The sequence below is a fragment of the Magnusiomyces paraingens genome (assembly GCF_902498895.1).
Source record: "Magnusiomyces paraingens strain CBS 517.90 genome assembly, contig: contig5, whole genome shotgun sequence".
NCBI lineage: Eukaryota > Fungi > Ascomycota > Dipodascomycetes > Dipodascales > Dipodascaceae > Magnusiomyces > Magnusiomyces paraingens.
Genome location: NW_022474071.1, coordinates 2,219,765 through 2,232,500, shown reverse-complemented (window position 1 = coordinate 2,232,500; position 12,736 = coordinate 2,219,765). Strand labels below are relative to the sequence as shown.

Genomic DNA, 12,736 nt, shown 5'->3' with positions numbered 1-12,736 from the left:
ATGCAACACTTCAAGAAATTCCACAAGAGGAACTAGTGATAGATACATTGTGGCCTGAGATGTCCCTGGCTTGATGCCTCGGTACACTCTGCGCTGGACGTTGCGAAGTAGCCGTGCACGGTCTGCGCGGTCTGCTGTACCACTATGTTCAAGCGCCTCAAACAAAACGTGAAACTGTGCGCGAGCATCAAATGTTCCTGCAGCAACCTGCCGCGCAACGAGATCCCTATCAACGCGCAACGGCGAGGCGTCATGGCCTGAACTTTCCAGTAGAGCAGCCACCGAATCGGCAAAGTATGCAACAACCTCAGCAACAAATAATTCATTGGTACTTCCACTACCACTACCGCTACCGCTACCGCTACCGCTACCGCTTCCACTACCGTTTTCTACAGACTCCCCCCGGAGTTGCCGCTTCATGAGCTCTGCAGGGTGCCTCGTATCCGAGTAAGCCGACGGGTCATACAAGCTAGATCGTGTCCAAGAATAACCTAGCAAAAAGTGACTGTCAATCAATGTTTGGAACGCATATGCACGCATGTGTGAGTGCCGGATCCCCAAAATGTCCATGCTTGTTGTTGTTGTTGTTGTTGTTGTTGTTGATGTTGATGATGATAATCCAGCTAATGATCCTTCTTGCGACTCTGCAGCTTCTTGAGCAATGGCACTTGCAATTTCCTCAAGCGACCGGTATCCATGCTGCTCCAGCACGCTAGTCAAAATTTCCAAAAACCCACATCGTGCCAACTCAGAGTAGACAAGCGCACGTGCAGCGTCTGTGCCTGTAAGATGGGCCAGGTGCTTAAAGTTGGCTGCATGCTGGACATCAAGTCCGGCTAGCACTTGTTGAGCCTCAGCTGCTGGGACAGTCCCATGTTGGTAGGCAGCCTGTGCTGTGCTGGAATATAGTTTAACGCCAATGGCAATAGTATCTGCTAGAGAATTGGCGAGGGAATCAAAGTCATGAATTTTCCAGCGGCCAAAAGTTGAGTAAAAGTGGACATAGTCGACAAATAGGCACATGTGGAAAACACGACGGGTTGGGGCATGAAGCACAGCTTCAACTGATCGGCCAAGACGGAGAGCAGCAGCATGTACTTTGGGCCCAACACCAATGAGGGAACCGTGGTGAGAAAAGAGAAATGCAAGGAGGAGGATTTTAGGGGCCATTAGAGCCATTGACGGGACAGTGTTTGTGGAAGTAGTAGCAGTTGAGGTGGCAGTTGAGGTGGCAGCATCAAGAGGGGCTCTTGTGGTACGCAAAAACACTCGGACAAAGCGGTCTGCCACGGCCAAGAGATGGGAAGTTTGAAGGGCACGCTCAAGCCATTGGTGACATGCTCCGCGGGTACTAAAAGTGGCAAAAGTGCCAAATGTATATGGCTGGTTATCAATGGCATGGTTTGTTGAGTACGAGGATCCCCCCCAAATTGCAAAGTATGGGGCATCAGAAAGAACTGATTTTGCAGTACGTGAATAGCGCCAATTGATAATTGCATTACCCACAATCAGGGATGCTTGATGCTTTCGAGATTCAAGTGAAGGTAATGAATTATTTTGAAGAGGAGGGTGTATTTTAAGTGAATTTCCATGTTTAACAGTGAGTCTGGTAATTTTTTCTTTTGTAAAACTTGTCAAAGGTTTGTTTTCATTAGTAGTAGGTCTATTTTGAGCCTTTTGAGCCTTTTGAGCCTTTTGAGCCTTTTGAGCATCATTAGCATCATCAGCATCTTTTTCTTCTTCATTGCGGTGGTATTTGGTCATATGTCTGGTAGCTGCAGCCACAAGACCTACGGCAACTGCACGTTTAGACTCTACTACAGCTGCACGAAGTTCAGATGCACGGTCTTGTTTTATGCGAAGAGATGCGCGAATAGATTCAGCATCTTGGAAATCTTTTTCAGCCTTACGGTAATGGACAGCACGGACATGAGCATGATGTTTATCACGGGCTGCTTGAGCATGAGCTAGACGGTCTTGTCTACGTTGGGCAGCAAGCTGAAGACGTTCTGCAGAGGAGGGTCGTCGTTGTTGAGGAGGCGATGGAGCAGGGGATTTTGTGAAAGCCATTTTTGGAGATGAACAGGAAGAGGAAGAAGGAGAAGAAGGAGAAGAAGAGGAAGTAGAAGAATCAGACAACGATGATGAAGAAGAAGTAGAAGAAGAAGAAGAAGAAGAAGAAGAAGAAGAAGAAGAAGAAGAAGAAGAAGAAGAAGAAGAAGAAGAAGAAGAAGAAGAGGAAGAAGAAGAGGCAGACAGGTGGGATGTTGCAGGGTTTTCCTGAGCAACGGTAGGTTTGACGCCGCACGGGTGCCAGAGGGTAGTGTTGCTGCTGTTGCTGTTGCTGCTGCTGTTGCTGTTGCTGCTGTTGCTGCTGTTGCTGCTACTACCTCTTTGGGTATTTCCATTGGGACGTGAGTTTATAGAGATATTTGGAGAGAAGGATTGATTTTTTTTATTAGAGGAATTATTTTTAAAGTTGATTTGAAAATTAACTGGTTGAATTTTATCAGTAGCATTAGAAGAAGAAGAAGAAGTAGTAGTAGTAGTAGTAGTAGTAGTAGTAGTATGTGATGATGAAGAAGATAATAAAGGTAGTTGTTGTTGCTTATCAGTAAGTAAAGATTGTGGGTCAGTTAGGACAGATGGTGGTGGGTGATTAACAAGACCAGTAGTAATAGTAGTAGTAGTAGTAGTAGTAGGATCATTTACAACAGAATTAGTTAAAGTAAGATCTTCAACTGGAGGGGATTCTTCAGAAGAAACATCAGAGATTATAACAACAAGAAGTTGTTGTGGAGAAAGTGAAAGATTTTGTTGATCTTTTTTGATATCTTGGGAATCATCTTTTTTGGTAGTTGTTGATAGTGTAGGTCTTTCCATGATGATGATGATGATGATGATTAGTATAAGTGTGGGGGGGTGAGTAGATAAATAAATAGATAGATAGATAGATAGATAGATGATTAATAAATTAAGCAAAAAAAAAAAAAAATTAAGAATAAAATAGAAAGAAAGAAAGAAAGAAAGATAAATAGATTGAATATTGAATAGAATAGAATAAAATAAAAATAAGATTAAAAAGAATTATAATAATAATAATAATAATAATAATAATAATAATAATAATAATAATAATAATAATAATAATAATAATAATAATAATAATAATAATAATAATAATAATAATAATAATAATAATAATAATAATAATAATAATAATAATAATAATAATAATAAAAAAGAAGTTTAATATTGTTTCTTTTTTGTTTTTTTGTTTTTTTTTTTAGCGGGATTAATTAATTCTTCTTTGATAAGTCTTTTTTTTTTTTTTTTTTTTTTTTGCTATTTTTATTATTTTTATTATTATTATTATCTCTACAAAGAATATTCACACTGTGTTTATAATAAATATCCTAATTTTATTGATAATTGATAATATTGTGGAGAGAGAGAGAGAGAGAGAGAGAGAGAGGGGGGCCAAAAAAAAAAAACAAACGTCATTTTATTGATAAATTGTGGAGGAGGAGGAGGAGAAGAAGAAAAGAAAGAGTATTTAGTGGTTCGAACCAAAATTCCTAATTAGGTAATTTATTTGGTTAAACAAAACCCCTTTGTATATATATATATATATTAGATTAAAAGATTAAAAAATTAAAAGATTAAAAAATTAAAAGATTAAAAAATTAAAAAATTAAAAAATTAAAAGACAAAAAAAATAATTCTGATTCTCGGGATTCTTTATTTTCCTTTATTTTTCTTTAAACAGTAGAAACCTTTTTTTTTTTTTTTTTTTTTTTTTTTTTTTCTTTTCTTTTACAAAGCAAGATGAAACTGTTTCTCTTTTGGTTTCATCATAGAAAAAAAAAAAAAAAAAAAAAAAAAAAAAAGAGAAATAGTCTGGATTATCTTTTTTTTTATTTATTTTATTTATTTAATTTCTTCTTGTTCTTCATTTTCCTCATCACATTGTTTAAAAACTTTTATATATATGATTTATTTACAAATAGATATAAAGAAATAAAAAAAAAAAAAAAAAAAAAAAAAAAAAATCAGTAATATATAATTTATTTTAACTAACTAACAAACACTTTATAAAAAAAAAATTATTTATTTATTTATTTTTTTTTTTAAGGAGATAGATTGAAAGAAAGAAATTAAAGAAAAGCCCATTTTTTATTTTTCTCCCTCCCAAAACTACTTCCCCCACTTCTTCTTCTTCTTCTTCTTCTTCTTCTTCTTCTAAAAAAGATTTATTTAGAATGATGTATATAGTAAAGAGACTTTTTTTTTATATAGTAGTATAAATATATAAATATAAATATAATAAAAATAAAAATAAAAAAAAACTTGAACTCCTCCATTAAAAAGACTTTCTTTCAGTTCCGGAATCTTTAAATTATCCGTTTAATTAATATTTTTTTTTTTAAAAACTGATTGGCTTTACACATACTTATAAAACGGTATACTTTTCCATTTTTTTTTATACTAATCAGTAAGTTAATATATATAGTAAGTTAATATATCATGATCATGAAGTGTGTGTTATTTTCCCTTAAATAAGTACTTTATTTATTTATTATTATTATTATTATTATTATTATTATTATTATTATTATTATTATTATTATTATTATTATTATTATTATTATTATTATTATTATTATTATTATTATTATTATTATTATTATTATTATTATTATTATTATTATTATTATTATTATTATTATTATTACTGATTTTATATACTTGCATGTCATACTGGGCTGCCTACAATATTTTAATTAATCAAGAAAGCAGCAGCATATGCTATATAGCAGCACCACCAGCATCAGTAGCAGCAACAACAGTAGAAGCAGCAGCACCACCAGCACCACCACCACCAGTATCTTCATCATTAGCAGTTACTACTAAGTAGTACTAGTAGTACTAGTAGTACTAGTAGTAGTAATAGTAATAATAGTAGTAATAGTAGTAATAGTAGTAATAGTAGCAGTGGTTACTACAAAAAACCTTTTTTTTTTTTATTTTTATTTTTATTTTTATTTTTTTTTGTATCTCGTATTTCTTTCCTTTCTTTGATCAATCAATCAATCTTAAATAAATAAAAATAAAAAATAAAAAATAAAAAATAAAAAAACGGGCCTGTTTTTTTTTTTTTTTTTTTTTTTTTTAATCATCATGAACAACAACAACATTTAACGCATAAACCCGTTCAAACGGTTTTTAACTTTTTTTTTTTTATTTTTTTTGATTGGACAACACAACCCTTTTTTTTTTTTTTTCCCTTTTGTTCCTTTTTGTTCCCAGAGCCTTTCAGGTAAAAAAAAAAAAAAAAAAAAAAAAACAGTTGATAAGTGTTTCAGAGAAAAAAAAAGTGTAAAAAAAAAAAGAAAACTATATAGAATTTTAATTAGAAAAAAAAAAAAAATAGTAGTAATAGTAATAGTAATAATAATTTTCATTAAAAATGTACACAAAAAAAAAAAAAAATACTAATATAAAAAAATAATAAGCAGAATCATCAAAAGTCTAAATAAGGAGGGGTAAAATAAAATAATAATAAGAGATAAAAAAAAAAAAAAAAAAAAAAAAAAAAGTCTAGAATGTTCATCTCAACTACTCCCTCCTCCCCCTCCTATATTCTCTTTCTTTTTTTTTTTTTTTTTTTTTTTTTTTTTTTCATTTTATTCCCATTTTCATAAATTCGTAAAAGTTAGAGTAGTAATAATATACAAAAAAAAAAAAAAAAAAAAAGAAACACTCCATAAAGGCCAAGTTTCTTTTTTTTTTTAATAAAATGTAGTGGTAGTTGTTGGTGTCTGTGATGTAGCTGTTGATGATGGCGGTGCTGCTGATGCCGCTGGTGCTGCTGGTGGTGCTGCTGCTGCTACAGAGGTAGGTGGTAATGGTTTAGAATCTTTATCCGATCCTCGTCTCCATTTAAGACGTTTTGACATTTTCCTCCAATGACTTCTATAAGGTCCAACTTGTTGTTGTTGTTGAGGATGAATCTCAGTGTACTGGGGAAATGTAGAATTAGTATCTGTTGATGAACTTTTGGATAATGGAAACGTGGCACATTCATGAGCTGAAAAACTCCTTAAAGGTTCTTCATAATCTTGAGGAGATTCTGGAGGAGTCATGGGACCACTTGCGGCTATTGATAATGTGGTTGGTTTACTTGAGGCTGTAGAAGTTGTGGATGTGCATGTAGATATCGTAGCATCACTTGTTTTAGAGTTGCAATTATTATTGTTATTGTTATTAATTGCTGGTGTTTTCAGTATATTATGTGTTGTAGTAGTAGTAGTAGTAGTAGTAGTAGTAGCAGTACTACTACTACTACTACTACTGATATTATTGTTGAAACCATGTTCGTCACCCGTATAAAGAGATTCGGAAGATGAAGATTTAGAAATGGAGAAACATGGGGATTCCCAAGAACTTGGTTGTTGCCAGGAGCAAGGCGAAGAGGAATTTGATGGTGGTTTAGCGAATGGAGAATATTCTGTAATGTGTTGTAGCTGTTGGTGTTGAGTGGCTGCGCTTGTAACTCCTCCTCCTCCTCCTCCTCCTCCTCCTCCACAAAAGCCTAAAAAACACGGGCTTTTTGAATCATTTTCTTGGCCTGCTGCTGAGCATTTTACACTGGCCAAAAAGGGAATGTAAACGTTTTCCTTCATCATATCTTTTGCTAAAGCTACTGCTGGGGCAAGTAAAGTTGGTGAAGGAGGGTCAGGTTCATCGTCATCTGAATGATATTGTGTAGTAGAAGAATTTGAAATTGCACCAACAATTGCAGTACAATAATTTATAGCGGCTGCACAGTTAGTAGAAGGAAGATTTTTCCAACAAGGAGAACAAGTTGAAGAAGAAAAAGAAGAGGATGAAGAAGAAGATGAAGAAAAAGAAGAAGAAGAAGAGTTTGCTATTCTCTTTTTAATTTCACATGGTAGATTAACTTCTCTTGGAGAATCATTTCGAATATATGCATCAACTATTCTTTGCCACATTTTATTAAGTTCAGCTTTAGAAGAGGAATGTTGAGAGTATTTTTCAGTATAGCGGGCCACGTCCAGCGTGAATTCGATAGTTTCAAGGCAATGATTTTGGGATAGAAATCCGATAAAATTAGCCAAGGAATAAGGGTGAGGGGCTTTATCAGCTAGAATATCATCTAGAGATGGGTATTTTGGTTTCATAGTTGATTTTGTTCTTGTTATTAATGATGATGAAGATGGTGATGGTGATGCTGTTGATGCTGATGCTGATGTTGATGTTGATGTTGATGCTAATGTTAATATTGGTGATGGGGAAGGGGTGATTTGGGATATTGATGGGTTATAAAGAAAAGTCATGAGGGCTTATAATAGAGATGAAGAATGAGTTGGGATTTTAGAGTATGGCATTAGTGAAGTTTGTTGGTTGAGTTGAAGGTTGATAGTTGAGAAAGTCTTTTTTTTTCTAATATTTAAATGTATATATATATATATATATTTTGAAATAAATAAAGACTATTTTTCTTTTTAAAAAAAAAAATTTTTTATCGATTGATTAATTATTTACTAATGTTTTATATATAGTTGTGTGTAATTTTTATTTTGTTTAATAATAGTGTGTGTTTGTTAATAATTGTGGTGATTCTTTTTTTTTTTTTAAAAAAAAAATAAAAATAAAAAAAAAAAAAGGGCAGGATTTTTTATATTTAAATTAAAAAAAAAAAAAAAAAAAATGGAGGGCAAGAGTGGAGTATTTATATAATTAGTAATTATTCAATTTTAGTGTGTGTATGTAGTAGATTATTATTATTATTATTATTATTATTATATAATAACAATAGAATAAAAAAAGGCGTGTGTATGCATAATCATCATCATCAACATCATCAATACCATCAATAATTTTAAATAAAAAAAAAAAAAAGACCGGGTAACCTTTAGTAAGCAACTTTTTCTTTTTTTTTTTTTTTTTTTTTGCTACTACAACCGCTGCTGCTGCATCTTTTGTTTTTATTTTTATTATATTAAATAAAAAAAAATAAAAAGGCGTCATTTTGTAAGAAATTTTTTTTTTTTTTTTTTTTTTTCCGTTTCTTTTCTTTTTTTTTTTCTTTTAACGGCTGTTGCCCGTCAAGTACCGTGTTTTATATATATGAAATACTACTAGATCGGATATCATATTTTTATAATAAATATATAAATATAAATATAATAATGATGATGACGATGACCTTTAAAAAAAAAGGAAATAGAAGAAGAAGAAAAAAAAATTTTTTTTTTTGAATAATTTATTTACTTCTATTCATAATTATTACTATTACTATTACTACTAATTATTAACACTTTGAAAGGATTGAGACTTTTTTTTAATTTTATTTTTTTTGACTTTAATAAAGTTCTCATTTTTGAAATGGTTTTTTTTTTATTTATTTATTTTTTATTTATTTTTTATTTATTTTTTATTTATTTTATAATTTTTTTATTATTTTTGGTCTTGTACAAAAAGTATGAGAGGGGTTTAAATTTTTTTTTAATTTTTATTTTTTGAAAAATAAAAATAAAAAATGATTAAAAAAGAGGCCTTTTATATATATATATATATATATATAGAAATATTAATAAATGAGATAAACTTGAAAAAAAATGTCAAAAGACCTTTTTATTTTTATATTTTTATTATTGTATTTATATTGTTATTTCCATAACCAGCCTCGTTTGTGCCTTATTTGTGCCTCGGGATTCTTTTTTTTTTTTGTGATGGATTTATTATTTATATATTTTCTTTATTATGAATTTTTTTTTTATATTTTCTTAACTAATTAATCCAATTCTTTAATCTTTATTTTTTTTTAACTCGATATAAAAAATTCTAATAATAATAATAATAATAATAATAATAATAATAATAATAATTATAAAACCACTTTTAGATTTATTTTACTACTTGATATTTTTAATGAATAAATGAATGAATTTTTTTTTTTTTTTTTCTTTTTTAGATATTCTTTTACTGAAATGGAATGGAATATATAAAAAAAAAAAAAAAAAAAAACTCTAACTCGCAAAAAGCCGGGATCAACCAAAAAAAAAAAATAAAAATAAAAATAAAAATTTAAATGCGATAATAATAAAGATTTTTTTTATAAAAATAAAATAAAAAAACAAATAAATTATTTAAGAGCAAAATATAATATATAAAAAATTCAAAAATTATAAAAAATTCAAAAAAAAAAAAAAAAAAAACGATTTCAGTTGACCGTTTTTTTTTTTTTAAACTTTCAAATTTATAATTAATCAGGTGGCCTTTTTGTTTTTTTTTTGGAGAGAAGGATTTAATTAATAAAAAAAAAAAAAAAAAAGCCGTTACAACCTAAAAATTACAAATAAAATAAAAATAAAAATAAAAATAAAAATTAAATTATTATTATTAACCCTAACCCTATATAACCCTAACCCTTATGGTTCTATTATTTATCCCATATTATTTCTTTATATTGATTTCAAAATATCTTATTTAAAATTAAGTTTATTATGGTAACCTCTTTCAAATTTATATACTTTTAAATTAAACACATACAATCATTACATTAATTTTTTAATAAATTTCATTAAAAAATAAAAAATAAAAAATTTAATGAAATTTTTTTAAAATTATCCCCTAACCCACCATTTGTTTACTTTTTTTTTTTTTTTCTTCTCCCCCCCTCCCAAACCTAAAAAAAAAAATATTTCACACATCATCAAAATCATCACCACCACTATAATAGGAAAAAAAAAAAAATAAATAAATAAATAAAAAATAAATAAATAAAATAAAAAAACACCCCCTTTTTTTAACTCAAAAAAAGTAAAACCTCCCCTTCTTTTTCGCCAAATTATTAAAACTATCTTCATTTCTTATCCATTAATTCCTATCCTATTTTATTTATATATATATATATATTAATATATAAAACTTTCCTTTTTAATTCAAAAATAAAAACAAATGAGAGAAATTGTACGTTTATATATATTCAATAATAATAATTCAATCAAATCAATCAATCAAATCAATCAAATCAATCAATCTAATTCTAATTAACTATAAACTAATTTTTTTTTTTTTTTTTTTTTTTTTTTTTTTTTAGATCCATTTATCAACCGGCCAATGTGGTAACCAAATCGTAAGTATCAACTCTCATCATATCTATTCCTTACTAACAATTTCGAAAAAGGGCTCGGCCTTTTGGTACGTCCTTTAATTCTTACTTGTCTTTATTTTGACAAATCAATACCTTCTCCTCTTCTTCTTTTTCTTCCTCTTCCTCTTCCTCTTCCTCTTCCTCTTCCTCTTCCTCTTCCTAACTCTTTCATTCTTCTTTTCTCTTAGGCAAACAATCTCTGATGAACACGGAATCGATCCCTCTGGAAAGTATGTTGTTATAAAAAAAAAAAATCTTTAATCCTCTCCTATCCTATCCTATCCCATCTATCTATCTATCCATCCATCTATCCATTTCTTCTAAATTCTAACATTCATTTTAATTAAAGCTACGTCGGTGATAACCCACTTCAACTAGAACGCCTTAACGTCTACTACAATGAGGCTAGCCACAGAAAATACGTCCCCCGTGCTGTCCTCGTCGACCTCGAACCTGGCACAATGGATGCTGTCCGCTCAGGCCCCTTTGGCAACCTTTTCCGCCCTGATAACTTTGTCTTTGGCCAATCCTCTGCTGGTAACAACTGGGCAAAGGGTCATTACACTGAAGGTGCTGAACTCGTCGACCAAGTCCTTGATGTTATCCGTCGTGAAGCTGAAGGTTGTGACTCTCTTCAAGGTTTCCAAGTTTCACACTCACTCGGTGGAGGTACTGGTTCAGGTATGGGAACCCTCCTCATCTCTAAAATGCGCGAAGAATACCCAGACCGTATGATGGCTACCTTCTCAGTCGTCCCATCTCCAAAAGTCTCCGATACCGTTGTCGAACCCTACAATGCTACCCTCTCAGTCCACCAACTTGTTGAAAACGCTGATGAAACCTTCTGTATCGATAATGAAGCCCTTTATGATATTTGCCAAAAAACCCTCAAGCTTCAACACCCTACCCTTCTCGACCTTAACCAACTCGTCTCCGCTGTCATGTCAGGTATCACCACTTGTCTCCGTTTCCCTGGACAGCTTAACTCGGATCTTCGTAAACTCGCTGTTAACCTCGTCCCATTCCCCCGCTTGCACTTCTTTATGGTTGGTTATGCTCCTCTTTCTGCTGCTAGCACTCAGTCCTTCCGCGCTCTTAGTGTCCCAGAACTTACCCAACAAATCTTTGATCCTAAAAATATGATGGCTGCCTCTGACCCAAGACACGGCCGTTACCTTACCGTCGCTACCTTTTTCCGTGGTAAAGTTTCTGTCAAAGAAGTTGAGGATCAAATGCGTCAAGTCCAACAACGTAATGCTGATTTCTTTGTCGAATGGATTCCTAACAATGTTCAAACTGCAATTTGTAGTATACCCCCCAAGGATGCCAAAATGTCGGCCACCTTTGTTGCAAACTCAACTTCTATTCAGGAACTTTTCAAGCGTGTTGGTGACCAATTTTCTGCAATGTTCCGCAGAAAGGCTTTCCTTCATTGGTATACTAATGAAGGCATGGAAGAATCCGAGTTTACAGAGGCTGAGTCTAATATGACAGATCTTGTCAGCGAGTACCAACAGTACCAAGAAGCTACTGTTGAGGATGATTACGAATATGAGGATGAAATGCAGCTTGAGGCTGAGCAGTAATTGGAAGAATGGGGGGATTTTTTTATAATACTAGAATTAATGGCTTTGTTTTTTTAATAATAATAATACATATGGAAATATATATATATATATATATATATATAGAATCACTGGTTCAAAGTCCCGGTGTTCTACATGGAACAACTTTGTACTTGCTTCAAGTGTCGCTGCCCACATTCTCAAACAATGTTTCCATAACTTGCAGTCACTCAATTGATACCTACAAGTTTGGTCATCTTTTAGTTATTGTTTTTTTTTTTTTTTTTTTTTTTGCACATTACAGTCATGTCAATAGGGCTTCTGCCAGATCACGGACAATTCATGTGGCAAGTCAATGGTGACAAGTCAACAACTGGATTGCTTCCTAGTAAGTAATCCTTGAAGGTTTGGAATCTCAGCATCCCAATTTGCGGTTAGACTGAGTATAAGGCTAGTATTGTGGGAGGTTTAAAACTAAGTGCTTGGTGGGTGGTGGTGGGTGGTGGGTGTTCAGTTTAGAAAGGAGGGGAAAGGGGTGTGTGTGTGTGTGTATGCTAAGACACACATTTTTGAGGCAAGTTAGTGTTGACCCTGCAAATGTGTTGGTCATGTGACTGAATTGCTGACTGGCTTTGTTGTAGCTACTAAATACAATATACATGACTCAATGACATTTTGCTAAACGGTACTTTGATTTTGTGAGGACTTAGGCGAGTTAGAACTTGATTAGAACTTGATTAGAACTTGATTAGCATCTTCATTTACAGAGGTTTGTTTCGCTTAATACGCTGTATTTGTATGTGAATTTTATGCACATTCTTTATTTTTTATTTTTTATTTTTTATTTTTATTTCCATTAAACACTAGTAATAAAATCTATCTTCTTCTTCATGACTTTCTAAATCAATTAAAGTTGCTTTAGATTTTGAACAAAAATAAAAAAAAATAAAAAAATAAAGAAGTTTTCTTAAAACTTTAATATAAATAA

General features: G+C 31.5%; 3 protein-coding genes across 3 annotated transcripts in view; 1 reads left to right on the top strand and 2 right to left on the bottom strand.

The window, feature by feature from the left end:
- The window catches only part of SAPINGB_P006346 (uncharacterized protein), a gene marked incomplete at both ends in the record, with an annotated part of 3,903 nt that extends 1,020 nt beyond the window's left edge, over positions 1–2,883 (bottom strand). Inside the window, one exon of the mRNA XM_032001057.1 lies at positions 1–2,883. This exon is cut by the window's left edge and continues 1,020 nt beyond it. Within this exon, the coding sequence (XP_031856948.1) occupies positions 1–2,883 (2,883 nt within the window).
- Positions 2,884–5,792: 2,909 nt separating this feature from the next.
- On the bottom strand, positions 5,793–7,205 carry SAPINGB_P006345 (uncharacterized protein; the record flags this gene model as incomplete). The annotated part of the gene is made up of 1 exon (XM_032001056.1): positions 5,793–7,205. The coding sequence occupies one exon, from the start codon at positions 7,203–7,205 to the stop codon at positions 5,793–5,795; it is 1,413 nt and encodes a 470-aa protein (XP_031856947.1).
- Positions 7,206–9,987: 2,782 nt separating this feature from the next.
- On the top strand, positions 9,988–11,769 carry SAPINGB_P006344 (uncharacterized protein; the record flags this gene model as incomplete). Its single annotated transcript, XM_032001055.1, has 5 exons — positions 9,988–9,999; positions 10,130–10,165; positions 10,217–10,230; positions 10,372–10,413; positions 10,533–11,769. The coding sequence occupies 5 exons, from the start codon at positions 9,988–9,990 to the stop codon at positions 11,767–11,769; spliced, it is 1,341 nt and encodes a 446-aa protein (XP_031856946.1).
- Between the last annotated feature and the right edge of the window lie 967 nt (positions 11,770–12,736).